Here is a 26,453-nt window from a genome sequence, read left to right on the forward strand (position 1 = left end):
AAAATTTCCTCAACCAATTTCATGTCAGCCCTTTTTCTTCATATCCTGATGTCATCCTACTCAAGTCTGAGTCTGCTTTGCCTAACACTGGGAGCCCAAGGAGTTGTATGTGGAAGGAGACTGATGGCCTGTCCCCCATCCCTTCAAGTGAGAATAAGACTTGTACCAATTCTCACAAAAGTCCTGTCATTCCCCTGGTTTCCAGGCTCTAAGACAATGATATTTACTGGGTGTTTACTGGTATGTCCCCTTTCCTCTTTTAGCTATTCATGTTTTCTCTGTTCACAAACCTGCTCTTTACTTCATGATTTCTGTTACCCCTTAACCACATTTACAAACCAAACATCAGTGCTGTTATTTACTGAGACCCTGTCCTGCAGAAATACACTGATACCAAACCAGCCATCCTCCTGGAGTAATATAAGGGTTGGGAAAGAACTAGAAAGAGTCCCACTGCTGGGAACACTGAAATTAATATTTGAGAATTTGCCCAACATTGCAGCTTCTCTGTAGCCTAGAAATATTGCAGAATAACCGACTGGCATCTTTCTTTGTGGACTTGTGTTATTCAATCCTGGCACTACTTAAGGTTGTCCAAGGTGAATTCTGCACCACATGCCCAGCCCTGTGTCAACTACTGCTCTGCAGTTGGTCTCTTTGAGTATTTAAACAAGTTTAAGAACATAACTATTCTTGTCTTTATGATGTAGGTTCACAAGATCAAGTCAACTTTTGTAGATGGATTACTAGCTTATATGAAAAAGGTAACAAAGCTTAACAAAAGGAAATTGTGATTAAAACTAAAGTTTATTTTGAGTTCAGATACATGTGCCACTTTTACAATCCCACTATGGTCATATTATTCAATATCCACACAATGCAGGTTAGTTTTATGCCTTCAGATCCTCCACATATGAGATAGTTCAGCAGCTAGACTGCTTTCACATCTACAGTAATGTCTTTTTCTGGAGCCATTTGAGGCTCTCAGAATTCTCTAGAAGAACATACAGTGAATACACACACACACACACACACACACACACACACACACACACACACACACAAAGGGTATGTATTAGAATGGATTACAGACTATGGTCCAGTTAGTCCAACAATGACTGTCTATCAACAGAAAGTCCAAGAATCCAGTAGTTGTTCAGTCCACAAGCCTGGGTGTCTCAGTTAGTCTTTAGTATATGCTGGAATCCCAAAGAAGTAGGCTCTGATGCCAGTGAAGGAATAGATTTGCAGTGAGAGCAAACAGGCAAAAAGAGAGCAAGCTTTCTTCTATGTTCTTTGTATAGGCTGCCAGCATAAGGTGTGGCCCAGATTAAAGGTGGATCTTCCCACCTCCAAAGATCTAGATTAAAGGTGTATCTTCCCACCACAAAAGATCCAGATTAAAGGGGGTCTTCCCACTTCAAATTATTTAATTAAGAAAAAAAATCCCTCATAGGCATACCCAGCCACTTGAGTTTTAGTTAATTTAAGATATAGTTAAGTTGACAGCCAATAATACCCATCACAGGTAGGCATTACTATTTCAATTTGCACATGAGAAAAGTACAGTCAGGGGTCTCTGTGACTTACAAGACTTAACAACAAGCCATAGAATTGTGGCATAATCCCACTTTGAGTTTACGCTGTCCCTACAGCCCCCTTAACCCACACATAGACTTAATAACTGACATGGTCTACTTGTCCAGTGCTGCTTCTATGTGGGTTAGAGGCGGGACAACTGGCTCTGACCCCAAGACTGCTTTATAACATTCGGGAGGAGCAAGGAGGGTTGTAGTGAAGAGTCTGTGTGTTCTTCCTCACACCATATTGCCTGGGTTTGAACTGATTCTTCTTCAATGATCAAGGGCTCCATCTCTTCTACGTGGAATCAGACCGGAACTGTGACGGGGAGACTTTCAGCCAAGCATCCTGTAAGTTACTTGCCCATTTCTGTGCCTCACTGTATGTTTGGTTCTGCACTGTTCCCAGAAGGGGACTTCATACTGCTAATTGTGTTTTACTCCATGTGTTTATTTCTCTGGTATTGAGGCATCAACTCTGCTCTAAGAACAAAAAACTCAGGCACTTCAGTGATGTGCCTCTCTCCGTTGCCCTTTTCAGAGTTTTCCTGGGAAGCTGGCTTCCAAAAGTGTTATCTGATGAAAACCATCTCCGTTTTGTAATTTCTAAAGACTGTTTTTAATGGAAAGTTATAAATGCCCTTGCATTTATGATGCAGTTTTAATGATACTTTTTTGGTCTGTTTAAAAGATAAGGTCTTGCTTTGTAGCCTAGGTGCAGCCTCCTGAGTGCTAAGGTCACAGGTGTGCACCACTCCCAGATGGCTTTCTGAACGGCTTTGTATTTCTGATACCAAGGAGACCCGCTGAACTAGGTAATGTGCTTGCAGCACAAGCATGAGGTCCTGAGTTCCATCACTAACACCCATGTAAAATGCTGGGTGTGATGAACTATGAACCAAAGGCTGAGGGGCCCCCAGCTGGATCAGGCCCTCTGAATAGGTGAGACAGTTGATTGGCTTGATCAGTTTGGGAGGCAACTAGGCAGTGGGACCAAGTCCTGTGCTCATTGCATGAGTTGGCTGTTTGAAACCTGGAGCTTATGCAGGGACACTTGGCTCAGGCTGGGAGGAAGGGACTGGACCTGCCTGGACTGAGTCTACCAGGTTGATTGCAGTCCTCGGGGGAGGATTTGCCCTGTAGGAGGTGGGAATGGGGGGTAGGCTGGGGATAAGGGGAGGGTGTGGGAGGGGGGAGAATAGGGGAACCCGTGGCTGATATGTAGAACTGAATGGTATTGTAAAATAAAATAAAATAAAAATGCTAGGTGTGATAGTGTATGCTTGTGATTCCAGGGCTGGAGAGGTGGGAACAGAAAGTCCTTGGGGCCAGCTTAGCCTATTTGGTGAGTTTTAGGCCATTAAGAGGCCCCATTTAAAAAAAAAAAAAAAAAAGTAGATGGCTCCTGAGGAATGCCATCCAAGGTTGTTTTCTGGTGTTCACATGCACACACCCATACAAACATGTATATACACACACAGATTTGTTACTAATTTCTCGTAGAGAAGTTCTCCAAGCGTAGAAAAGAAATACAGTCTAACAAATATCACTTTTATTCAAGTCGGAAAGTCACCTTTCTTTTTTTTCTTTCTACTAAACACGTGTTCATAAAATACTATTCTTTTCTACAATTTTATTTTTAACATCTCTTACTATTATATATCAATCTGAGTCCACTTATATTTAAATACTTGAATTACATATGTGACTAATACAAATATAAACTAAATAATATTTATAATTAGAAATGTTTGACATAATATAATGTGGAAGTTTAAAGAATAAGAAAATGTAAGTCATCTTTTCCTATCTGTTCTTCCTATTAGTCCCTGATTAGTAGCTAGAGCTTTACCAGGTGTATTAGTCAGGGTTCTCTAGAGCAGCGGTTCTCAACCTTCCTAATGCTGCGACCCCCAACCATAAAATTATTTTTATTGCTACTTCATTACTGTGGTTTTGCTACTGTTATGAATTTTAATATAAATACCCGTGTTTCTGATAGTTTTAGGCCACCCCTGTGAATGGGTCATTCAGCCCACAACTCACAGGTTGAGAACCACTGCTCTAGAGTTACAGAACTGATAGAATGACTCTCTATGTAGATATAGAAAGATTCATTAGAGTGACCTACAGGCTCTAGTCCAGCTATCTACCAACAGAAAGCCCAAGAATCCAGTAGTTGTTCAGTACAGGAAGCTGAGTGTCTCTACTGACCTTCACAATATGAAGAAGTAGGCATTAATGCCAGTGGAGGAATGGACTTGCCAGCAAGAATAAGAGCAAGCAGGCAAAGAGAGTAAGCTTCCTTCTTCCATGTCCTTTATATAGACTGCCACCAGAAGGTGTGACCCAGATTAAATGTATATCTTCCCATCTCAAAAGATTCAGATTAAAAGTGGGTATACCTACTTCCAGTGACTTAATTAAGGAAAAAAATCCCTCGCAGGCATACCCAGCCACTTGGGTTTTAGTTAATTGCAGATGTAGTCAAGTTGACAACCAAGACTAGCCATCATACTAGGCATCTATCTATCTATCTATCTATCTATCTATCTATCTATCTATCTATCTATCTAATATATATGTATTTATATAGTATATCCAGTGACATAGGCAGAAGAGGCACCTGCTGACCTAACTCAGGTGACTGTGCAAGGAGGAGAAAGAGGCTAGCTTGGTGTGGGTGTTCTCCTGGGCACAGGGAGCCTGCTCTGGTCTATAAACTCTTGGGTCAGTTGTCTTTCAGGCCTCTCACACTTGCTCTAGGAGGTGATCATGAGGACATCTACCTTTCAGAGCACTTCTATAGTATAGATCCACCTGGGTACACTACTACAGGTTCAGACCCTCTTTGAGTATCTCTGGCAGATTTCTTTCTCTGTTTCTTGCTTTTTTCTGTCAGCATCTGCTTGTTACAGTCCTGTAGCAGACTTTCTTTTGGGCCACCAACTGGCTCCCAAATAAAGACAGGGAGACTTACTATTAGTTATGAATGCTTGGCCTTATCTTATGCTTGTCCCACTAGCTCTTATAACTTAAATTAACCTGTTTCTCTTTACATCTACACTTTGCCTTGGGGCTTTTTACCTTTCTTTCATTCTGTATGTCCTTCTCTGTATTTGGCCATGGGTGTCTCCCTCTCTTTCTGCTCCTCCTCTTCCTCCTTCTTCTCTCTCTCCTCCTCTTCCTTCTTCCTCTCTCTCTCTTTCACTCTCTCTCTCTGACCTAGATTCCTCCTCCCACTTATTCTTTCTGCCTACCAGCCCTGCCTATCCCTCTAGTGCCTAGCTATTGGCTGTTCAGCTTTTTACTAGACCAATCAGGTGCCTTAGGCAGGCAAAGCAACACATCTTTATATTGTTAGACAAATGCAACATAAACGAATGTAACACATCCTTTACATAGTTAAAGTCATATTCCACAATACAATCCCATTTCACTTGGGTTGTGCAGATACCTATGAGAGTGTATCATAAGCATGTGGCTCTCTCTGAGCTTATGAGCTCAGGCCCCACTGCAAAGAGCATTCTGAGCATGTGTCCTTTCAAAGAATATTCAATTTTTTTCTTTGATAGCTTTGTCATATTGTCTTCGAACTTTGTTTAGCCCTCATCTCTGAGTGAGCCATGTACAGTACTCCCCACTCTCCCCAGACTCTAGCTCTTGATTAGTTATGTCTTCAGATCTTCTCAGACAGACTTTTCTCTGACCAAGATTAATTGAAGGTTTGCCTCTGTTGTCCTATAATATTAGTATTTTCATGTTTTTATACATAAAACTTGAGTCCAGCTGTATATTATTTAGTTAGACATTATTACCATAAGATGTCTGGAGTTTGAATTACAGTTTTCCTTTAACTGAACAAAATTCAGTTGATTAACCATGAGCTTTGCACATGCTAGATGTGAGCTCTACCACTGGGCTTCATTCTGATTTCTGACAAATATTTTTAGACTTACTTATTTTATTATTTTATGTGTATTATGTACCATGTGTGTGCCTGGTACCTGCAGAGGGTGTTTGGATACCCTAGAATTAGTGTTACAGACCATTGTGTGCTGCCATGTGGGTTCTGGGCATTGAACTTGAGACTTCTGAAAAAGCACCAAGTGCTCTTTTAAAAAAAATTTTTTTTTGTTTATTTCAAGACAGGGTCTCACAATGTAGCCCTGGCTATCCTGGAATTTACCATGTAGACTAGGCTGGCCTCAAACAGAGATCCATCTACTCTATACCTGGCTTTATGATATTTTTTTTATTTTTTGAAATACAATATGATTATATCATTTCCCCTGCTTCCCTTTCCTCCTTCCCACATGTCCCTCCATGTAGCTGCTCTTGCTCCCTCTCAAAATCATTGCCTCTTTTTCTTTGTTACATATTTTCTCTAAATCTATAACTATAACCTGCTCATTCTGTATAATGTTACTTGGTATTGAATAACCATTTCCGGAGCTCTTCCTTGGGGAAGACTGTTTCTCCTGCTCTCAGCATTCCCTAGTTGCCTGTAGTTCTTTGTCTAGTAGAGGGTCCCATGTGATTTCTTCCTTCCGCATTAGCATGTCTATTGGGGTTGTCATTGTTTAGGACCTGTTTAGACAGCTGTGTTGATAAGACTTCATGGGTGGAGCTTCTCTGACTTTTCTAGGAGACACAATCTCACAACAAACTTCCTGTTCCTCTGACTCTTCTGCCTCCTCTTCTGAAATGATCTTTGAGTCTTAGGTGCAGGAATTGTGTTGTATATGTAAATATTGGATTTAGGCACCACATGATCTCTTATTCTCTGTGTTTTGACCGGTTCATGGTTTTCTGTGATGGTCTCTGTAGATAGAGATTTTGCTGGTTTAGTAAAGTGTCAGTGATAGGTTCTCCCACAGGATCCAGCTCAGGTCCTCTGAGTTATAGGTTCAAAGTACATGGTGTCTTCAGCAATATCAACTTACCTTCCACCTCTGGGAGTCAACTAAGGGCAACAGCATTAGCCTATGGCTTCTCATGGTTGGTCTGGAGCTTTTAGTGTATGGCTCTTAAGGAAGCGTTGTCAGCCCAAATGGGAAAATTTAATTTGAAATATATATATATATAGGCATACCCAGACTTAAATGTATTATTTGTAATTTTAGGTACATAGATAATAGATAACTTTTTTTAAACATCCTTACTGTTATTTTACCCTCCTTCTTCCTTTTGTATTTAATTCTTTCCTTAATCATAGCCCCCCGTTTTTCACATTTCCCCCTTCAAATCACTTGTACTCTATTATTCCCTTGTTCTGCTGCTCCCCCTGCCATGGCCCCCTTTTCTTTTCCTGGCTTCTGCAGTTACTCCAGTTTATACACTTACATCTGAAGTCTGGGAGCTAAATCCACAGATGAGAGAGAACATGTGACATTTGTCATTTTGAGTCTCAGTTGCCTCGCGCAATATGATCTTTTCTAGTTCCATCCGTTTATCTGCAAAGTTCATTATTTCAGTTTTCTTTACAGCTGAATAACATTTCCTCGTGTATATGTATCAGTCACATATTTTATTATCTATTCATCAGGTGAAGGACATTTAGGTTGTATCCATTTCCTAGCTATTGTGAGTAGAGCAGCATCGAACATGGCTGAGCAAGCATCTGTGGAGTGGGATGTCGAGTCCTTTGGGCATATGCCAAGAAGTAGTAGAGCTGAGTCATGTGGCAGATGAATTTTAGCTTTTTGAGGGTTCTCCACATTGATTGCTAGCAGTTGGACCAGTTTGCAATCCCACCAACAGTGAATGAAGGCTCTCTTCCCCTCTATGTCCTCTTCAGCATCTGTTCTCCACTCTTTTGTTGCTCTTTGCCTTTCTGACTTTGAGCAAGTCAACAACTGCTCTTAACCACTGAGCTAACTCTCCAGTCACTGATTAATATTTTTAAAGATCATTTGTAACTGCAACATTTGCAGAAAACTGCCTTTTTCACATGCACCCCTCCCAAGAGAAAGTCCCTGCCACCAGCTGGTCACTTCCCCCTGTTTCTGTGTTACTGTGCTTCTAGTGACGGAAAGTGTAACGTGCTTTGTTTTGTTGGTTTCCCTGCACCTTTTTCTATATTTTGACATTTCAGTGAAACAATAATAGGTTTCACTGAATAAAATAATTAATAATAAAAATTAATAATTATAAAAACATTGATTAATTGATTATGCTGAAGTTTCATCAGGGTATGTAAAGTAATCACATTGGCACATTTTTTTTACAATAGCTGCTTAAGTCTCTGTTAGAAAATACTGCCAGGCCAGGAGTTGGTGGTACACGCCTTTAATCCCAGCACTCCAAAGGCAGAAGCAGGTGAATCTGAGTTTGAGGCCAGCCTGGTCTACAGAGTGAGTTCCAGGACAGCCAGGGCTACACAACACAGTGAGACCATATCTTGAAACATCCCACCCCCAAAAAAAGAAAGACAGAAAATATCCCCACACATGGTAGCACACACCTTTAATCCCAGCACTAAGGAGGTAGAGACAGGCAAATATTTATGAATTTGAGGCCAGCCAGGTCTACATAGTGAGTTCCAGGACAGCTAGAGCTGTGTAGTGAGGGCATGTCTCTAAAGAGAAAGGGGAGAGGAGAGGAGGAAGGGAGAGAAGAAAAGAGAAAAGATCAACGTGTGTATCCTCCTGGTGCTACATCTTTGGGTTGTTTTTTCCCCATATGACTTGAGACTTTCCTATTTCTGTGCTAGGGCATTTGGGGCTATTTACTAGACATTTTGAATATTATGTTTTGAAAGTTTGAGTCCTATTTTTAAAATCCACTAAAATGCTGGTACTTTTGTTTTAGTGGTCAGTTGGCCTGGTCAGGCTCAGGCTACAAGTTCTAATGGCTGTGGTGCCACTGTATGTTGTTTCTGGGCCTTCTAACCAGCAACCTAGCAATCCCTTTTCTTGGTCTTCTAACCGGAAACCTGAGGCTTTAATAATCTGAAGCTACTGCACTCTCTCTGCCACTAACCATGTGTTGAGTACAAAACATGGGTACTGAGGGAGACAAGTGATCAACTTGGTGTCTGATAGAGTTTCAGATTCTGGTCCGCTTCTCCAGTCTATGTCTGGCTCTAATTTATCAGCATCTTCAGAATGCTGCCCTGTGCATTCTGTCTGGTTTTCATAGCTGTATTCAGTGGAATGTACTCATTATATCTTACCAGGAGCAAAAATGCCAACTTTACTTTTTTCATTTTTAACAGCTTTATTGAGACAAAATTGATTACACTAGAAACTTCATATGTTACTAACAATTTGATGAATTGTGATGTGATGTATACATTCAAGTATGAAACTACCCCCACAACCAAATTAGAGGACATATCTCTCACCTGAACTATCCTTGTGACCCTTTATAATGTCTTCCCTCAACTTGCATTCGTGTCCCAGTTTTGTCACTATAGATCACTTACATTTCCAGAAAGTTTATGGTGATGGAGTCACATAGTGTTTACATTTTTTGTCTGACTTCTTTGGCAGAGTTATTATTTTGAGATTCATGCATGTTGATCTGTGTTTCAATTCTTTCTTTCTTTCTTCCTTCCTTCCTTCCTTCCTTCCTTCCTTCCTTCCTTTTTTTTTATCTTTTGAGACAGGGTTTCTCTGTAGTTCTGGCTGTCCTGGAACTCTCTTTGTAGACCAGGCTAGCCTCAAACTCAGAGAGATCCACCTGCCTCTGCTTCCCAAGTGCTAGGATTAAAGTCCTGCACCACCACCCCCAGCTAATACTTTCTTTTTCTTTTTTTTTTAATTGCTGAGCAGTATTCCATTCAATCTGTGTACCATAGTTTGTTTATGAATTCCTTTATTGACCCATGTATGATTGTTTCCTGTTTGGGATATAAGTATGTATATTCATGCATGTTCTTTATGTATAGATGTATAATACTTATATAATAATACAATAATAGCTGGATTATACACTAGGTATATATATGCTGCTTTGCTCTTTTTTTTTTTTCTTTCCTTTCTTTTTGAGAGACGGTATCACTGTGTCTTAGCTGGTCTATGTAGATCAGGCTAGATTCTAGCTCACAGAGATTTCTCTTGCCTCTGTCTCCTGAGTTCTGGGATTAAAGTCCATGGCCACTTGGGTGTGCTTCAGCAGGTATTTACTGCCGTAGCTCCTCAGTGGGGGAGGGGAGGCGCATGTGCCCCTGCCCCATTCTTGCCAGAGTGTTGACGGGTTCAGAGCTTGTTTAGGTCTTGTACAAGTGACAGTAGCTGCCGAGTTCATGAGTGCAATAGCTGTGTCATTCAGAAGACAGTGTTTCATAGTACTCCTCCTTGTCCTCCCGTCTTTTACATTCTTTCCTCAATTTCTTCGGTGATGTCCCCTTACCCTAAAAGAGGGGTTGTATAGATGTTCCAGTGAGGGTGAGCACTCAGCAGTCACTCATTCTCAACACTTTGACCAGTTATGAGTCTCTGCAGTAACTGCTGCTCCCTGTAAAAAAGAAGCTTCTCTGATGCAGGCTGTCAAAGCACTAATTTTTGGGTGTAAACTAAGAAAAATTTAGAAGACAATCTGACAATATGTCCATTTAGCGAAACAGTAGTAGGTTCCTCTGTGACCTGTCACCTACCTAAAGCCCAGGGGCCTTTGATCAGATTTATAAGACTAAACATGAATTACTTCTGTGGAAGCAAAGGTCACTACACTATTGCACCAGCGAGCATATCTTGCAAGTCAGTATTGTAGCATGCAGGGTCCACCTCTGGTAAAACCAGTGATGACTTTTCTCCTGCATAGTAAGCATTATAAATACTAGCTAGCAGAGAAGGAGTTTTCAGGTCAGTTCTAGATTTACTTGTTTATGTCCTGTAATCAAAGTGTGTGATATCTTTAGCAATAGGGTTTAACCATCTAAATCTGATGAGCAACCAAGCACAATGGCAATAGCCTGTATTTTTTTGAAGGGTATGGGATTCTAGAACCTCCTTGACCAACAACTCATAGGAGGCTGTTCTATGCCTGACACTGAGACTTTCATTTAATAACCCATGGCTTCTGTGAGCAGCGGTATCCATCCATCCATGCCATACTACCAATCAAACTCCTTTTAATTTTATTACAGTTTAGGAGAAAAACAGAACAAACAACAAAACCAAACAGAGCAGGCAAGTTGAAATCCCACCAGCTTCCCAGGGGAGGAGAATAGAGAAGGGAAAGAAGCCATGCCTTGCCAGAGCAGGCTGTAGTGGTGCACGCCTTTAACCCCAGCACTCGGAGGCAGAGGCAGGTGGATCTCTGTGAGTTTGACGCCAGCCTGATCTACAGAGTGAGTTCCAGGACAGTCAGGGCTACACAGAAAAACCCTGCCTCAAAAAAAGTTGAGAAAAAAGCCATGCCATTTGAATTAAGCCTATGTGGCAGCCACAAGCAGAGAGGGAGATTTAGAGAAAAATGTAAGAAAGCCTAAAATACCAGAAAAAAAGCATACTTAGGCTCTGGCCTTCATTCAAAAGAGACAGAAGAGCAGAAGAGATGAAAAGGGGAAAGTTATGCCTTTCTAAGTCTCAACAGAACCTCCTGGAAGATTCAAAATGACTGTAAGTCAGGAATAAAAATTCTGAGAAGGAGTAGTACATTATCTCTAAAGGGCTAATTATTGCTCCTTCCTTTTTAGTATGGCTTAAGATAAATACACCTTCCTGGGGGTGGTTCGTTGGCCAAGTGGTTGACCCAACTAGATTGATTTACAGGAGAAGGCAATGCATGTTTCCATATAGAAATGGATTCCATTCTTTCCTGTGCTACTTCCTTCTAAAGAGATGATAACCCTAAAATTATTTAGGAGATGGAGTATTGATATAACCCATTTGTACCATGAAAGTCTAAAGGTCTAGTTCCAAAGCTGTTCACCAGAGGGATTGTTGTCTGGCCAGAGTGAAACTCCTTTTTTAAGAAAGAAAATTATTTTTATGTGCATGATTTTTAAGAAAGAAAATTATTTTTATGTGCATGATTTTGCCTGCCTGTATGTCTGTGTACCACATGCATGCAGTTGCCTGTGGAAGCCAGAAGAGGGTGTCAGATCCACTGAGACTGGAGTTACAGACAATTTTAAGTTACTACGTGGGTCTGGAGATCAAACTCCTGTCCTCAGGAAGAAGAGCTGATACTACTGTTAACTGTGAGCCAGCTCTCTAACCACTGAAACTTCTTTAAACATATAGTTAATATATAATACATGTATTTCTAAATTAGTTTACAAAGTAGCAGGCTCTCATAAGGCTTTTCATGTCTTTAGCTGCCCCCTTCCCCTATTTCTCCATCTTCACCTCCACTTAAACTCATTATTTCCCTTGTCTACTTTCATATCACTTATGTTCTGCTTATGTCCAACCTTAAGGCCTCTTCCCCTGTCATGGACCTTTTCTAGCTTTCTGACCTCTACAGACACTCCACATTAAACACACAAATCTAAAAACTTGAAGCTAGAGTCTATATGTGAGGCAGATCATATGAAATTTGTCTAGGCCTGGGTTACCTCATTTCATATATGTCCAATTCCATCCATTTCCTGTGAACTTCATAATTTCATTTTTTTCACAGCTGAGTATTCTCACTTTTTAAAGATCCACCTTCTTTCTTGTCTTTTATATTCAGCCACTTGACTTTGTCTCATAGCTCACTGAGACCCATCTTTTGCCTTTTCCTTGAATTTATTTTCTGTTTCAGTTTGAATAGTATGTTTGCTTTATATCACCATAACAAAATGCCTGATATAAACAACTTAAAGAGAAAAGATTTATTTTGACTCACAATTTCAGAGGATGATAGATGTCCTAGTACTTTGATGTCAACTTGACACATGGAGTCATCTAGGAAAAGGAACTCTCAACTGAGAAAATGCTTCCATAAAACTGGGCTATAGCCGGGCGGTGGTGGCGCACGCCTTTAATCCCAGCACTCGGGAGGCAGAGGCAGGCGGATCTCTGTGAGTTCGAGGCCAGCCTGGGCTACCAAGTGAGTTCCAGGAAAGGCGCAAAGCTATACAGAGAAACCCTGTCTCGAAAAACCAAAAAAAAAAAAAAAAAAAAAAAAACTGGGCTATAAGCAAAGCTGTAGTGTATTTTCTTAATTAATGATATATGTGGAAGGGCCCATTTCACTGTGCGTGGTGCCATCATTGGGCAGATAGTTCTGGGCTGTATAAGAAAGCTGTCTATTGGTTGGGGATTTAGCTCAGTGGTAGAGTGCTTGCCTAGCAAGCACAAGGCCCTGGGTTTGGTCCTCAGCTCTGAAAAAAAAAAAAAAAAAAAAAAAAAAAAAAAGCTGTCTGAGCAAGCCAGTAAGCAGCACTCCTCTATGGCCTCTGCTCCAGTTTCCTGCCTTGAGTTTCTACCCTGACTTCCTTGACAATGGACTGTGATGTGGAAGTATAAATGGAATTAGTCCTTTCTTCCCCAAGTTGCTTTTGGTCATGGAGTTTTATCACAGCAATAGAAACCCTAGCAAAGACAATTAACATGGATGGATAATAGATCTTTTTAGAGTTTTTTTCCCTCTAGGATGAGATATTTTTAATAGTTCATCTCTTTTAATTTTGCTTTCATGGGTTGTCTGGACAATCCAAAGAAATGTTCCAACTAAAGCTAATTATTTTTTACCCTTGAGGAAAGACTTTTTAAAATATTCTTCTAAGCTGGGCGGTGTTGGTGGACCCAAAAAGTGATGATTTTTAATTACCTGACTTTTTTCATTGTGGGAACCAATTTTCTTTCAACTGTATATGTCCTAAGTGGGAGTAAAAACTCCCAGCTAGTACATTTGAATCTGTCTACAATTCTGTCTTACATTCTTCTTCATTGAAATGGTTTGTCAGCCCTTCTTCATGCTGTCAGAATCAATCTTCTGTCATTCGGTTTTCCCTGGTCATGGTGCGGATGGCACTGGGTTTTCTGAAGCCTGAGTACTTGTTTTTCTCTTGCTAGTCATAAATTCCATGTGAATAGAAGGCTTTTCAGCCTACTTCTCCATTTTTGGAATGTATTACCTGCTCTTGTTGCTCTGGCTTGGGGTCATCACTAGAATTTCAGTGTGATAAAAACAAGGCCATGTCTCTTTCCTACTTGAAGCGGGAGCCATGAGGTCTTTAGTTTTCATCTAAATTCTTCTTTTCCCCCAACTCAGGCCTCAGGGCTCAGATCTTTTGGTCCCTTTTTGTAAGTCCTGTTCAGAACCACTATTTTCTCCACAAAGGCCTTCTCATGGGAGGAGCCGTGGACCTTTGCTCTCACTGTGCTTGCCAGGAGCCACATTATTCCATCCAATACCTCTTATCACACATGGCTTAGATGTCCCGTCTAGTGTTTCTACATCATCAGGCCAGTTTTTGTCAATGTCCTTATTTCACTGCAGTGTTACTCGTGATGCTGGCTCAGAATTTACCAATGGTACAAAATTTGAATTTTCTGACCTTTCACATTGTGTTTGTCTTTAGTGTCTTGCGTTCTTGGTTTTCTTCTGGTTTTTTGAAAGGCTACAGCTAAATTAATTGGAAATATTAAGACCCAGGTATTATTAATTGGATTTTTGCTTTCATTTCTTTGTGAGCACTTTTTCTTCCCTAGTGTTCTTTACTTTTATGACTGTCTTCAGCGTCCTGCCAGCGTATCTATACAGCGTTTTAGCACCTGGCTCGGTCATTATGGAATCACCCTTGATATGTCTTATGGTTCCTTTGCATTCCAGCCCCTGTTCCTGTTACCTCATCACTTCTCTGCCCCTGAACCATGAACATGTCCTCTAGACCAGTCTTCTTTCCCAGTCAGTGATTCTGTTCCACTCAAGAGACCTGACCTCAGGAAGCCATGTTTCATGTCCCCATCCCAGTTATCTGGTCCCCTTTTTTCCTATACACAAGGAAGGAAGCCTGGTATAGTTAAGTATGTCACTCATTCAGTTTAAGAGCTTAAATGTCACTTGGTGACACTGAAATCCCGTTTATCTTTCCTCAGATCTCTTCTTCCCAAGTCAGTGTCCTTTTTTTATCCCAAATGCAATGTTTATTGTCCCATATACATTTCCCTAAATAGTAGTGTGCTGGTTAAACACACTAGTAATAACTTCAGAGTACCCAAAATGCATCAGTGTCACATTAAGGAAAATAAATTAAAGCATTTCCCTTGGAGTGATTTTATCAAGAAAAAGCCCAGATTTGTATTCTCTACTTCTCTCCCTGTATCTTCTCTCATCTCTCTGTAGCATATTGTTTCTGGCCTATCTGTAATCTGTCTGCTTTATGAGTCTGAATCTCTGCCTGCCTGAATGTTGTCTTGTCTTCTCTGTCCCTGTCTTTGTCCTTGTGTGTACCCCTCGAAAAGGCCTTTGCTTTGTATTTATTCAACAGCACAGAAAGAACGACATGGAGAAGGAATGAAGGATACTTTATAGAAATCTTTAACAAAGTTTTCTAAGGGATGAAACATTACTGACTCCGGCTGACCACAATTGACACCCATAACAAACAGTACTGCAAACAGATTTATCAACTTATATTCATGTCACTTCTAACATTTATGGTGGATATTTGCTGTAAAGGTTGTATTCATCGTGTTTGCTGTTTTAACATGTATTACTGTATTAGTCAGAGTTCTCTAGAGGAACAGAACTTACAGAATGAGTGTGTGTGTGTGTGTGTGTGTGTGTGTGTGTGTGTGTGTGTGTGTGTGTGTTATTTATTAGAATGGCTTCTAGGCTGTGGTCCAGCTAGTCCAACAATGGCTGGCTACCAACAGAAGGTCCAAGAACTCAGTAATTGTTCATTCTATGAAGCTGAATGTCTCAGCTCGTCTTCAGTATATTCCAGAATCCCAAATAAGTGGGTTCTAATGCCAGTGAAGGAATGGACTTGCTAGTGAGAACAAGCAGGCAAAGAGAGCAAGCTTCCTCCTTTCAGGTCCTTTATATAGGCTAACACCAGAAGGTGTAGCCAAGATTAAAGGTGGGTCTTCCCACCTCAAAAGAGCTGTATTAAAGGTGTATCTCCTGTCTCAAAGATCTGGATTAGAAGTGAGTCTTCCCACTTCAAATTATTTAATTAAGAAAAAATCCCTTACAGATGTTCCTAGCCATTTGGATTTTAGTTAATTCCAGATGTAGTTAAGTTGACATCCAAGAATAACAATCACAATTACCATAATCTATATACACTTATGCATTACTCATGGGTCAGTGGCATGGAAGAATATATAACTTAAGATGTCAGATATGAGCTGGATGGTAGTGGCACACACCTTTAATCCCAGCACTTGAGAGTCAGAGGCAGGCCAGCCTGGTCTACATAGTGAGTTCTAGGACAGCCAGGGCTACACAGAAAAACCCTGTCTTCAAAACAAAAGAAAACAAAAAAAAGATGTCAGCTATGCATTAGCTTAAGTTGTATGAATTGATAACATGAGCAATCCAAGGCAAATAAGATTAGTTGTTACATTATTCTCTTAAAGGTGGGTTAAGCCAACAGGCTGATACATAGTAAGATACCAGTTTTAAGTCCTAAGTGACCCCAGGGTGTACAATTAACTTTGGCTGTGAAGTCTAGCAAAAGTTAGAATCTCTTTTAAGGTAAGAGATATTTTCATAATAGTGTATCACCACATGAAAGGTGAGGCATTTGTTCTGATACTTTAAACTTTTTTTTTTTTTTTGGTGTTTTCGAGACAGGGTTTCTCTGTGTAGTTTTGGTGCCTGTCCTGGATCTCACTCTGTAAACCAGGCTGGCCTCAAACTCACAGAGATCCACCTGGCTCTGCCTCCGGAGTACTGGGATTAAAGGCGTGCGCCTTTGTCACCTGGCTTGATACTTTAAACTTCATGTGAATAGTAGCTGATAATACTTATCCTCATACCACTAGCTGTTTTCTTTTAGCATTGTTTTTAAGGTTTATCCTTAACAGAAGCAGCTCTAGTTCATTCTTCTTGGTTGCTATACTGTATATCATTATACAAATACAATGGATTATTTCCAGATTTTCACTATTTAAAACAGTGTTGAGGGGTTAGGAAGATAACTCAGTAGGTAAAGTGCTTGCAAGGATAGAAACTCTATTCCCAGACTCAGGTGTGATGATATATGCTTGTAATTCCACAATGGGAGTTGGAGATAGGTGGAGGCTTGCTGACCAAGCCAGTCTAGGCTACTTGACAATTCCAAGCCAGTGAGATATCTTCTCTCTCTCTCAAAAAGTAAATTAAATAAAAATGTAGACAGCACCTAAAGAACATCACCCAAGGTTACCCTCTGGCCTCTACACTCACACACACATGCACCTGCGCACGCGCGCGCACGCACACACACACACATACACTAGATAGATAGATAGATAGATAGATAGATAGATAGATAGATAGATAGATAGATAGATAGATAGATAGATAGATGAATTAAATAAATACAGTGCTGAGTGGGAAAGGTAGTGTTTTAGTGAAGATTATTTAACCTGTTGCAAAGGTTTCCTCACCATTGTTGCCTGACTGTTCCTGGGTGTGTTAATGAACAAGTTTCCTAGTGTCTAAATGGTGTCCCACAGTTTACTCTCATATACAATGTGGACAGGGTCTCAAACTCATAAGCTCAAATGATCCTCCCTATCCTCCCATGAAGCTAGGTATACCACAATATGCCATTACCACAATGGCAAGTGTATATATAGCACAATACCCGACTTGCTTATGTCATTTAAGAAATCTCTCCTTGCATGGCAATTATAAAAATTCTGCATTTTGCAATATGTCTTTAATCCCACTAAAACCTATTTTTGTACATGTGTGAGGTAGAGATTTAATTATTTTCCGTTTGGATAGCTGCTTGCTATCTTGAGAACTAAGTTTGTAATCCTTCTTCAAACAGGAGTGCTAGTATGCATGGTCTGATTCTAGGCTCTCAGTTCTATACTGTTGGTGTATTGGTCTCTTCTGACTGTTGACTTGGTACAGTCTTATAGATGAATGTTTGCTGCCCCGACCACCCACTCCCCATCATGGTAGCTGCTTCCAAATTACCACACAGAGACTTAATATTATTTGTAAATGCTCAGCTGTAGCTCAGGCTTTATTTATTTAAATTAACCCATTTTTATTAATCTATGTTTTACCACATGGCTCATGACTTTACCTGTCCTCTAGCATATCTTGCTTCTTGGGTAGCTCACTGGCATCTCTCCTGGCTCTGGCCTCCTTCTTCCCATCATTCTCAGTTTGGCTTTCCCACCTAACTTCCTGCCCAGCTACCTGCCTATCAGCTTTTATTAATCAACGAGAGTAATACATATCTATAGTGTAGACAAGGATTGTTCCACAGCACAGTCTCATTGAAGACTTTATCCCTGTGCTTCCTCCATATATCCCTGACTCAGCATTCTCGTCCTTCCTCCAGTTGTCACTTTCACTCTCAGCATTTTAGCCCCCAGAAGTGAGCATCGTATCTGTCAGATATCACAAATGTCACTGAAGGGAAGAGAAGAGTTGGGTACTTGGGTCTTAAATTGAAGGTGCTAGGTATTGCTGATGTCTCATTGTAGGGAAGCTTTTTTTCTTTTCTTTTTTATTAAGAAATTTTCTGTTCATTTTATATACCAACCACAGATCCACTCTCCTCCCCTCCCTCCTCTCACCCCCCCCAGTCTTCCCTCCCATTCCACACCCCATTTCCCATCTCCTTCAATGGAAGGCCTCCCATGGGGAGTTAGTAGAGCCTGATACACTCAATTGAGGCAGGTTCAAGCCCCTCCCTCTGGACCAAGGCTGCTCCAGGTGTCCTACCATAGGCAGTGGGCTCCAGAAAGCCTGCTCATGCCTTAGGGGAGGGTCCTGATCCCACTGCCAGGGGCCCCTTAAGCAGATCAAGCCTGTGCAGAGGGCTTAGTCCAGTCCCATGCAGGCCCCACAGCTATTGGTCCATAGTTTATCAGTTCCCACTAGTTTGGTTTGGTTGTCTGTATATTTCCCCATTGTGATCTTGATGCCCCTTGCTCATAGAATGGTAGGCAAGCATTTTTATGGAAGAATGTTTAGTACTAGCTCTTACAGCTCATACGCATTATTAAAGAAGCTTCCTCCAGCAGTTTATGTCTTATACCAGTGTTGGTTATTTGGAGGTGAATGCAGGAAGAGCTAGCGTTTTTTCACTGTCGCTCCCACATGGCAGGATTCTGATAATGAACTGAATGAATTCTAGTTCAAAGTCCTAAGAATATTTTTGACAGCTAATATATATTTTATAGAAGACCCTTTACAATTTTAAGAAAATAATTATTTTTCACAACAACACAGCTAAAATACTTAATGTTTTGACAAAAGATATTATGTCCCTCTGGGCAGTTTAATCACCACTTGAAAATCTGAACCGTTTTCATCTGAGGGACATTTGGATTCTTTCCAGTTTTCAGCTGTTACAAATAAATCTGTTAGAAACATCAATATACAGGTTTTCATGTTAGCTTACATCTCCATTTCTTTGAGATAAGTGCCCATGACTGCAATTGTTGGATCAAGTGTTTTTAAATATATGCCTGAACACATTTAGAATATGTTGATATTCTAAATAATTTTTTGTGTGTATATTCATGAAGGATATTGATCTGTGTCTGGTTTGGGTATCAAAGTAATACTAGTGTTATAAAATGAATCGGAAAGTAGTCTTTCCTCTTATATTCTCTGGACAATATTGTGTGAAAGTGTAACTCTCGAAATATTTGGTAGACTCCTTTGATGAAATAACCTTGGCCTAGGGTCAATATCCTGTTGCAGGTTGTCTTTTACACACACACACACACACACACACACACACACACACACACATTCTTTTAAGATAGGATCTCACTGTGCAGTCCTGGCTGCCCTGGAAGTCACTATGTAAACCAGGATGACCTCAAACTTAGATCTACCTGCCTCTGCCTCCTGAGGGCGAGCAGCAGTAGACAGTTGTGAGTTGACATGTGGGTGCTGAGACTTGAACCTGGGTCCTCTGGAAGAGCAGCCAGTGCTCTTAACCACTAAGCTATCACTCCAGCCCCTCTTGTTATCCATTTCATAGTGTTTTTTTGTCCAGGTTGTGATATGCACATGTGTATTGCTAACAACATTCTCTGCAATTTCTGCACACTAATCTGCCTTTAATATTGATCTTTTCTTTCTTCTCTATTTTTCTTTGTCAATCTAGTGAGAATTTTGATAATTTTTTTTTATCGTTTTGAGACATAGTCTTGCTGTGTAGCCCAGGCTGGCCTCCAGCTCAAGATCTTTTTTTTTTTTTTTCTTCAAAGATTTATTTATTTATTAAGTATTCAGTGTTATGTCTGCACATATCCCTGCAAGCCAGAAGAGGGCACCAGATCTCATTACAGATGGTTGTGAGTTACCATGTGGTTGCTGGGAATTGAATTTAGGACCTTTGGAAGAGCAAGCAGTGCTCTTAACCTCTGAGCCATCTCTCCAGCCCCCCGAATTTTGATAATTTTAGTGATCTTTTCAAATAACCAAGTACTTGGTCCATTGATTTCTCCCACCATTTTCAGTTGGTTGGTCTCTGTTCCTTATTATTTCTACTCTTCTGCTTGATTTGGGTTTATTTTTCTCTCCTTCTAGTTTATTATTATTATTATTATTATTAGATTATTGCTTAAGACTTTCTTTTCCCTTTTCTCTGTATCTAATTTATTTTAGTGCTGTGAACTTCCCTCTTGGTGCTGCTATAGCTATTAAACACAATTTGATACATTATATTTTGTCAAAGGAAAAAATGGATGAAGCAGAACTAAACAAACCAGGAAGACTTTATCCAAGTTTACTGCAATAGGACAGGGAAGCTGAACTCAGCTCTAAATACAGCAGGGTGAGGGGTCAGTGCATGGAAAATCACAGCGAGGAGCTTGGCTAGGTGTCTAGGTGGGAGGATCCTAACTAAATTCAGCCACAAATCTTTTCTTTGGTGTTGACCAGAGAAAATGCTGTTTGTCTCAAAGTTTTCTGTCTTGCAAGGTTGCAAGTAACAGTCGTCTTTTGTTAGAATTTTTTGTTTATTAGTTTGGTTTTTGTGTGTGGCTATTGGCTTCCCTAGCAGTTTGAGACACGTTAGGCACAGAAAAATTGTGGACCTCACTTCTAATTCTATGAACTTTGTAGTCCCTGACCATTCTGCCTTCTATCCAGCTTTCCGAGTTCCTTTTCTTTCCTGTATCATAGTGCCCAGGGTTTTAGTTGTACCTAATGACAGGAACAGGGAAAATATGTTTACACCACTTTCCTGGAAACAGAAGCAGCTTTGACTGAACAAAATACTTCATAGCACAAAGATGGTTTTGAAATACTATCTGATGTGTATTCATTCCTGCCCTCTTGCTTTTGAGAGGCTGCCAGCCATTGGGGCTGAGGCTTCTGTCTCTCCACAGAGAGAGGAGATACCGTTGAGAATAAATGAGTCCTGCTCAGTTCTGGCTCTCAATTAGAACTTGAGAGAGAGTACAGCAGAAAGAAGAATATCAGGCACTAGAGACTTAAGAGGGCTTTAGTCTGTATTTTAAGTTGAATTTCAGAAGTTTACCTGCAGCACCCAGACTCAGCCTGACATTTGTCAGTTTAGCATACTGAGGACACACTGGAATCTGCAGGACCCACTTTTGGGAAGGAGATAAGCAGCTCCTCTGAACTTGGGACGGGTGCTGAGAGGGAAGGGACCATGGAGTTTAGAGTTGAGCTGGGTGGCAGAGGGAAGGAGAGCTCTGAAAAGGTGCTAGCCCTGCCCCTGTGTGTTAGAATCCAGTGTGAGGGGAACAGCCAGAGGAGCGCATACAACCTGCTGTCTATGTGGTTTGGAACTGTCTCCCAACCCCTAAGATTAGAGGAGCAGTCTTTCCAGCAGCATCAAGTTAACACATGGTGTGCATTTGCAGGTGAGGCCTGTAGTTGTTCTTCTGCGAAGTCCCCATGAGATCAATAAGCTCTTGGGTCCTGTATGCCTCTAGTGTAGAAATGACGGCCTCTGCATCTTCCACTTCTATCTGCACCCTGGAAAGGAGCTGTGACTAGTGCAGTCTAAGGTTGGCTCCAAAAGGAAAGCACAGCTGAGTTTTAGAACACAGCAGTGTCGCCAGGGTTAAATACAGAGCCAGAATAGCAGACAGGGACATCATACACTTGCTGCAGTGAGCTCACAGGCTGTAGTCCTGTTGTAGACACTTCATCCAGAGAAGCGGACAAGTGCAGGTAGCCCAGGCAGAAAGCAGCAAAGCTAGCAAGATGAGGGTAGTCCCAAGCTGGTAGCATGGGACCTTCCTGCTAGTGTCATGGAGTTATATGAATTCTCCCACTACCCACCAGCACTGATATCCCTCTGGGAAGGAGGAGCACAAGTAGAGGGAGAATGGTGGGGTGGGGTGAAACTACACTGAGTGATGCTCTTCCCAAACCCTCATCTGAATTTAAAGTGCTACTGATCTATGCATTCATTCAGCTGAATTAACACAAACCTAAACTCAAGTTGATCTACACAGTTAAGGAAGGATATTTCTCAGCCTGCCTGTGTCAGATGTCTTAGGAAGGGCTAGCTTCAGGCAAAATCTAACCATAGGAGCAGGCCCAGCAGATTCTTTGCCCATTCCTCACTGTCACTACCTACATGGCCCTAGCAGATCTTGGAAGCAGTTGCTCAATTTCTCTCCAGTATGAAGGAAAAATATCTCTGTGAATCTTCTGTTGAAGTCTGAGGAAGAGTATTCTGCAGCTACCCTCAACAAACAACTTTGTCTGTACCCAATTGATGGAGACTCTTTTACTGTACATGTGTGGGAGGGTATAACCCTATGTATACAAGTACTCATGTCCCTGTGCATGTGGAGGCTCAAGGCTGACACCAGGAGTCTTCCTCATTCTTCCACCTCATTCTCTGAGGCAAGGTCTTTTACTCAGACTCAGAGCTCACTGATAAGGCTAGTTAGCCCCCTTAGACAGCTTGCTGTGGGATCCCCTGTCTCAGCTTTCTAAGCTGAAATACAGATGGGCCAGCATGACCACCCAGCATTTATGTGGGTTCTAATCACAGGAGTTCTAAGAATTCAAATTCCAGTTTTCATGCTTGCATGGCAAACCCTTTTAGCCACTGAGCCATCTCCCCAGCACTTGTAGCCAAATTTAAATGGTTTTAACTTTGTGGGATCTGTTCTCTCCTTCCACCTTTACATGGGTCCCAGGAATCAAAGTTGGGTTATCAGGCATATGTAGCACATGCTTTAACCACTGAGCCATCTGCCCAGCCCACCAGTAGCCGAAATATTTTTAATTTTTTAATGAAATTAAAATTAAAAATTTAATAAAAAATCCTGTTGCTTCTGAAGGTTGGCAGTAAAGTCTGAACTTTAATAATAATGTGTTAGTATTAGTTCATTAATTGAAATGTACATTCACTTCATCTTAGTCATCACTGTCAAAACACATATGATAATTGATTTCAAGGAGGAAAGATTTACTTTTAAAATGTTACTAGATTTCTTTATAAGTATATGCACGTACCGTAGCACATTGATTCTCTTCTTCTGTCATGTAGCTCTAGGAGATGGGGCTCAGGTTATCAGACTTGGTGGCAAACACCTTTATTTGCTGAGCCAATGTATAAGCCCAAGTTCAGCAGGTTCATACAAACCAAATACCGTATTATCCAGCCATCAAACTCCAAAGTCTATCAAATTTACTTGAAATTTTATGTCTATACAAAATCCTTGCATAAATAAATATGATGGCAAATTTCTTAATTATTCCTAAAACATGGAAGCAACCAAGATTTCCTTCAATGGATTAATAAGCTATGTTGTATCCCTACAGAGAAATATTTTTCAATGATAAAAAGGAACAGTCTTTAAACCATAAAAAGACACGAATGAGGAACTGGCTCAGAGTACTTGCTTTTCTTGCAGAAGACCCAGGTTCAGTTCCCAGCACCCACACGGTGGCTCACAATTATGCATAACTATGTGTAACTTGGGAATCTGACAATCTCTTCCAACCTCCACTGGCACATACAGACAGGCAAAACACCCATACACATAGACTAAAATAAGAGATCTTAAAATTTAAAAAAAGTGACTGAATCAGTTGTGCTGACAGGTGCCTGTATCTCTAGCATTTGGGAGGCAAAGATAGAAAGATGGAGAGTTGAAGCCAACTTGGCTGCATATGGAGACCCGCCTGAATAGAAAATACCTAAGTTCATAGCAGTGATGAGTCCTGTTGGTGGAGAGCTGATGTGATGTGATGACATGGTCTTTCTCCAGAAAAATCATGAGATTAACTGTGGGAACCCACCCTGTAGATAACACAGGTCATAGACTGGAGGCCTAGGCAGAATAAAAGAGGGGAAATGACTGAAAAACAGCCAAGTGTTGGCATCCCCTTTTCTCAGCTTCCTGGCCAACCATGCTGGAAACTGTTGAGCTCCACCATGCCCTTGCCAACATGTCATGATGCAATGAACCCTCTGAGATTGGGAGCTAAAATAAATCTTTTCTCCTATAAATTTTTTAAATCAGGTTTTGTGGTCACAGTGACACAGAAGTAACTAATACAGTGTGATTGCCTTAACTGTGCACTCTGCTTAGTGACCTACTTTCCATGTGTATAGTATAGACAAGAAGAAAATTCAAGAGTAATTTTATAAAGAGAGGCCTAGAATACTGCCTCATTCAGTGTGGAGATCAGTGCCAACAGCAAGGTCCTGTGGACAGCCTGTGTCCTGACACCACAGGGCAAGGATGACATGTCATTTCTATGACAATCTTCCTAAGAACACAATTCCACTGCTACCAGGAAGAAAATACTAGACAACCCAGCCTTTTAGAGGGTGGGGTTTCCTACCTAACCAGCTCTCCTCAAAACTGTAAAATATGAGGAGAAACTGACAGCCAGGAGGACCCTAAGGAGACATGATGACTTACTGTTGTATATGAAAGAGACTGTGTTTTAAAAATGCAGTGAGAACAAAGCACAGAGCTTAGAGGATGGTAATGCTCCCAGTCAGTTTAGTTGTGGCAAACTTCAAGATGCTCACTGGGTGAAACTGGATGGGGACATGCGACAACTCTTCTGTCTTTACAACTTTGCTCTAAAAACAAAACGTTTATTTTTCTTTAAAAGCCACTCCACACAATAGACAATTCCATGGATGTTTCTGGTCTTTAGAAAAAAAAATACATGTTTTTCGGAGTTGATTTATTTAGTTTTACTAGCTTTGCTCTGTAGACATATTGGGGACACTTCATAGAAGCATTTCTGGTTGAAATGCTTTTTCTTGTTCAGCGATTTTCTATTCCTCTAGCGTTGATTGTAGGTCACAGCATTTCTCGGGCTTGTGCCCGTAGCTGACACTGTTGTGACTGCTCCTGCCCTGTCAGCTCTAAAGGCACTGATTCCTGACTGAAGTCCTCTGCTAAAGTGGATCCCTCACTCCCATTCATGCCTCAACAAGTCATAGTGGACAGAGTATCCATCGAAAGGTATCAAGAAAGAAGGTGCCGCTCAAGTCATCCTAGTAGCTGTCAGCAGTAGTGGAAGAGGAAAAGCTCAAGTCTTGTCTTCCAGAAAAGAAAAGAAGTTCCTTCTCAGGATAACAATCTTCCATGTGACCAAAGGACAAAAAGTATATTTTAACTTTTCCTGGGATAGTTAAAATGCACTATGTAAATTAAATATTTGTTGAATATTTTATCAAAATTGTTGAATTTCTATCATACTATTATTTGATATATTGTAAATAAAAACAAAATCTTCCTTTGTAATTCATCTAAGCACAATAAACTAAACTTCTTACTTTCTCAGGACTAATAGAAAACTCATAAGCGCCGGGCGGTGGTGGCGCACGCCTTTAATCCCAGCACTTGGGAGGCAGAGCCAGGCGGATCTCCATGAGTTCAAGTCCAGCCTGGGCTACAGAGTGAGTTCCAGGATAGGCTCCAAAACTACACAGAGAAATCCTGTCTCGAAAAAAGAAAGAAAGAGAGAGAGGGAGAGAGGGAGGGAGGGAGGGAGGGAGGGAGGGAGGGAGGGAGAGAGAGAGAGAGAGAGAGAGAGAGAGAGAGAGAGAGAGAGAGAGAGGAAAGAAAGAAAGAAAGAAAGAAAGAAAGAAAGAAAGAAAGAAAGAAAGAAAGAAAGAAAGAAAGAAAGAAAGAAAGAAAGAAAGAAAGAATACCCATGTATTCCCTTTATGTTGGTAAAACATCTGTCATTAAAGCGACCATGCTGTGTTCTGTAGGACATAATGTTAGAACCTGAGCACCTATTTGCTGGTTGGTCCCAACCATAGAGTGCTTTCCAGGAGCTGTCAGCTGTGTGCGTTAACTGCAGTTTGGCTTGATGCTGGACTGACTCTGATAGAGGGGGAACACAGGCCTATTTTATACAGCTTTAGACAGTGAAATTACTCAGAATGAGTAAGCTTTGTACCTGCTATTTACTGTGTTGAAAAACAATCCCCATTTCCTAGTTAGTTTAGAATTTCAGTGTCTATATGGTACATAGTTAGTCTGAATGAATGTTGGATTTTGTCATTGCCCTTTTCTGCTCTATTATGATGTTACTGTTTTTAAAGCCCTTTATCCCATGAATGCTATGTATTAATTGTTTTGGATTTTTATTGTCTTTTTTTTCTTTCTGGAACTGAGGACCGAACCCAGGGCTTTGTGCTTGCTAAGCAAGTGCTCTACCACTGAGCTAAATCCCCAACCCCTGTTTGGGATTTTTAAACAAACCTTGCATTCCTAAGACAATTCTCTCTTGTTCATGATATATAATCCTTTTTCTATGTTACTGGATTTGGTTTATTAATAATTTGTTAAGAATTATTGTGCCTATGTTTAAGAATGCTGG

The 26,453-nt window shown here is 40.8% G+C and overlaps 1 protein-coding gene across 15 annotated transcripts in view; it reads left to right on the top strand.

Moving 5' to 3' along the window:
- Poln (DNA polymerase nu) overlaps positions 1-26,453 on the top strand; it is a 164,835-nt gene that overhangs the window by 68,074 nt on the left and 70,308 nt on the right. For all 15 annotated transcript variants that reach the window (XM_042285788.2, XM_076546990.1, XM_076546994.1 and 12 more), the window contains 2 exons: positions 711-764; positions 1,866-1,931. In XM_042285788.2, the coding sequence (XP_042141722.2) occupies positions 711-764; positions 1,866-1,931 (120 nt within the window). The remainder of the gene's footprint in view (positions 1-710; positions 765-1,865; positions 1,932-26,453) is intronic.

The sequence above is a fragment of the Peromyscus maniculatus genome, chromosome 10 (assembly GCF_049852395.1).
Source record: "Peromyscus maniculatus bairdii isolate BWxNUB_F1_BW_parent chromosome 10, HU_Pman_BW_mat_3.1, whole genome shotgun sequence".
Classification (NCBI taxonomy): domain Eukaryota; kingdom Metazoa; phylum Chordata; class Mammalia; order Rodentia; family Cricetidae; genus Peromyscus; species Peromyscus maniculatus.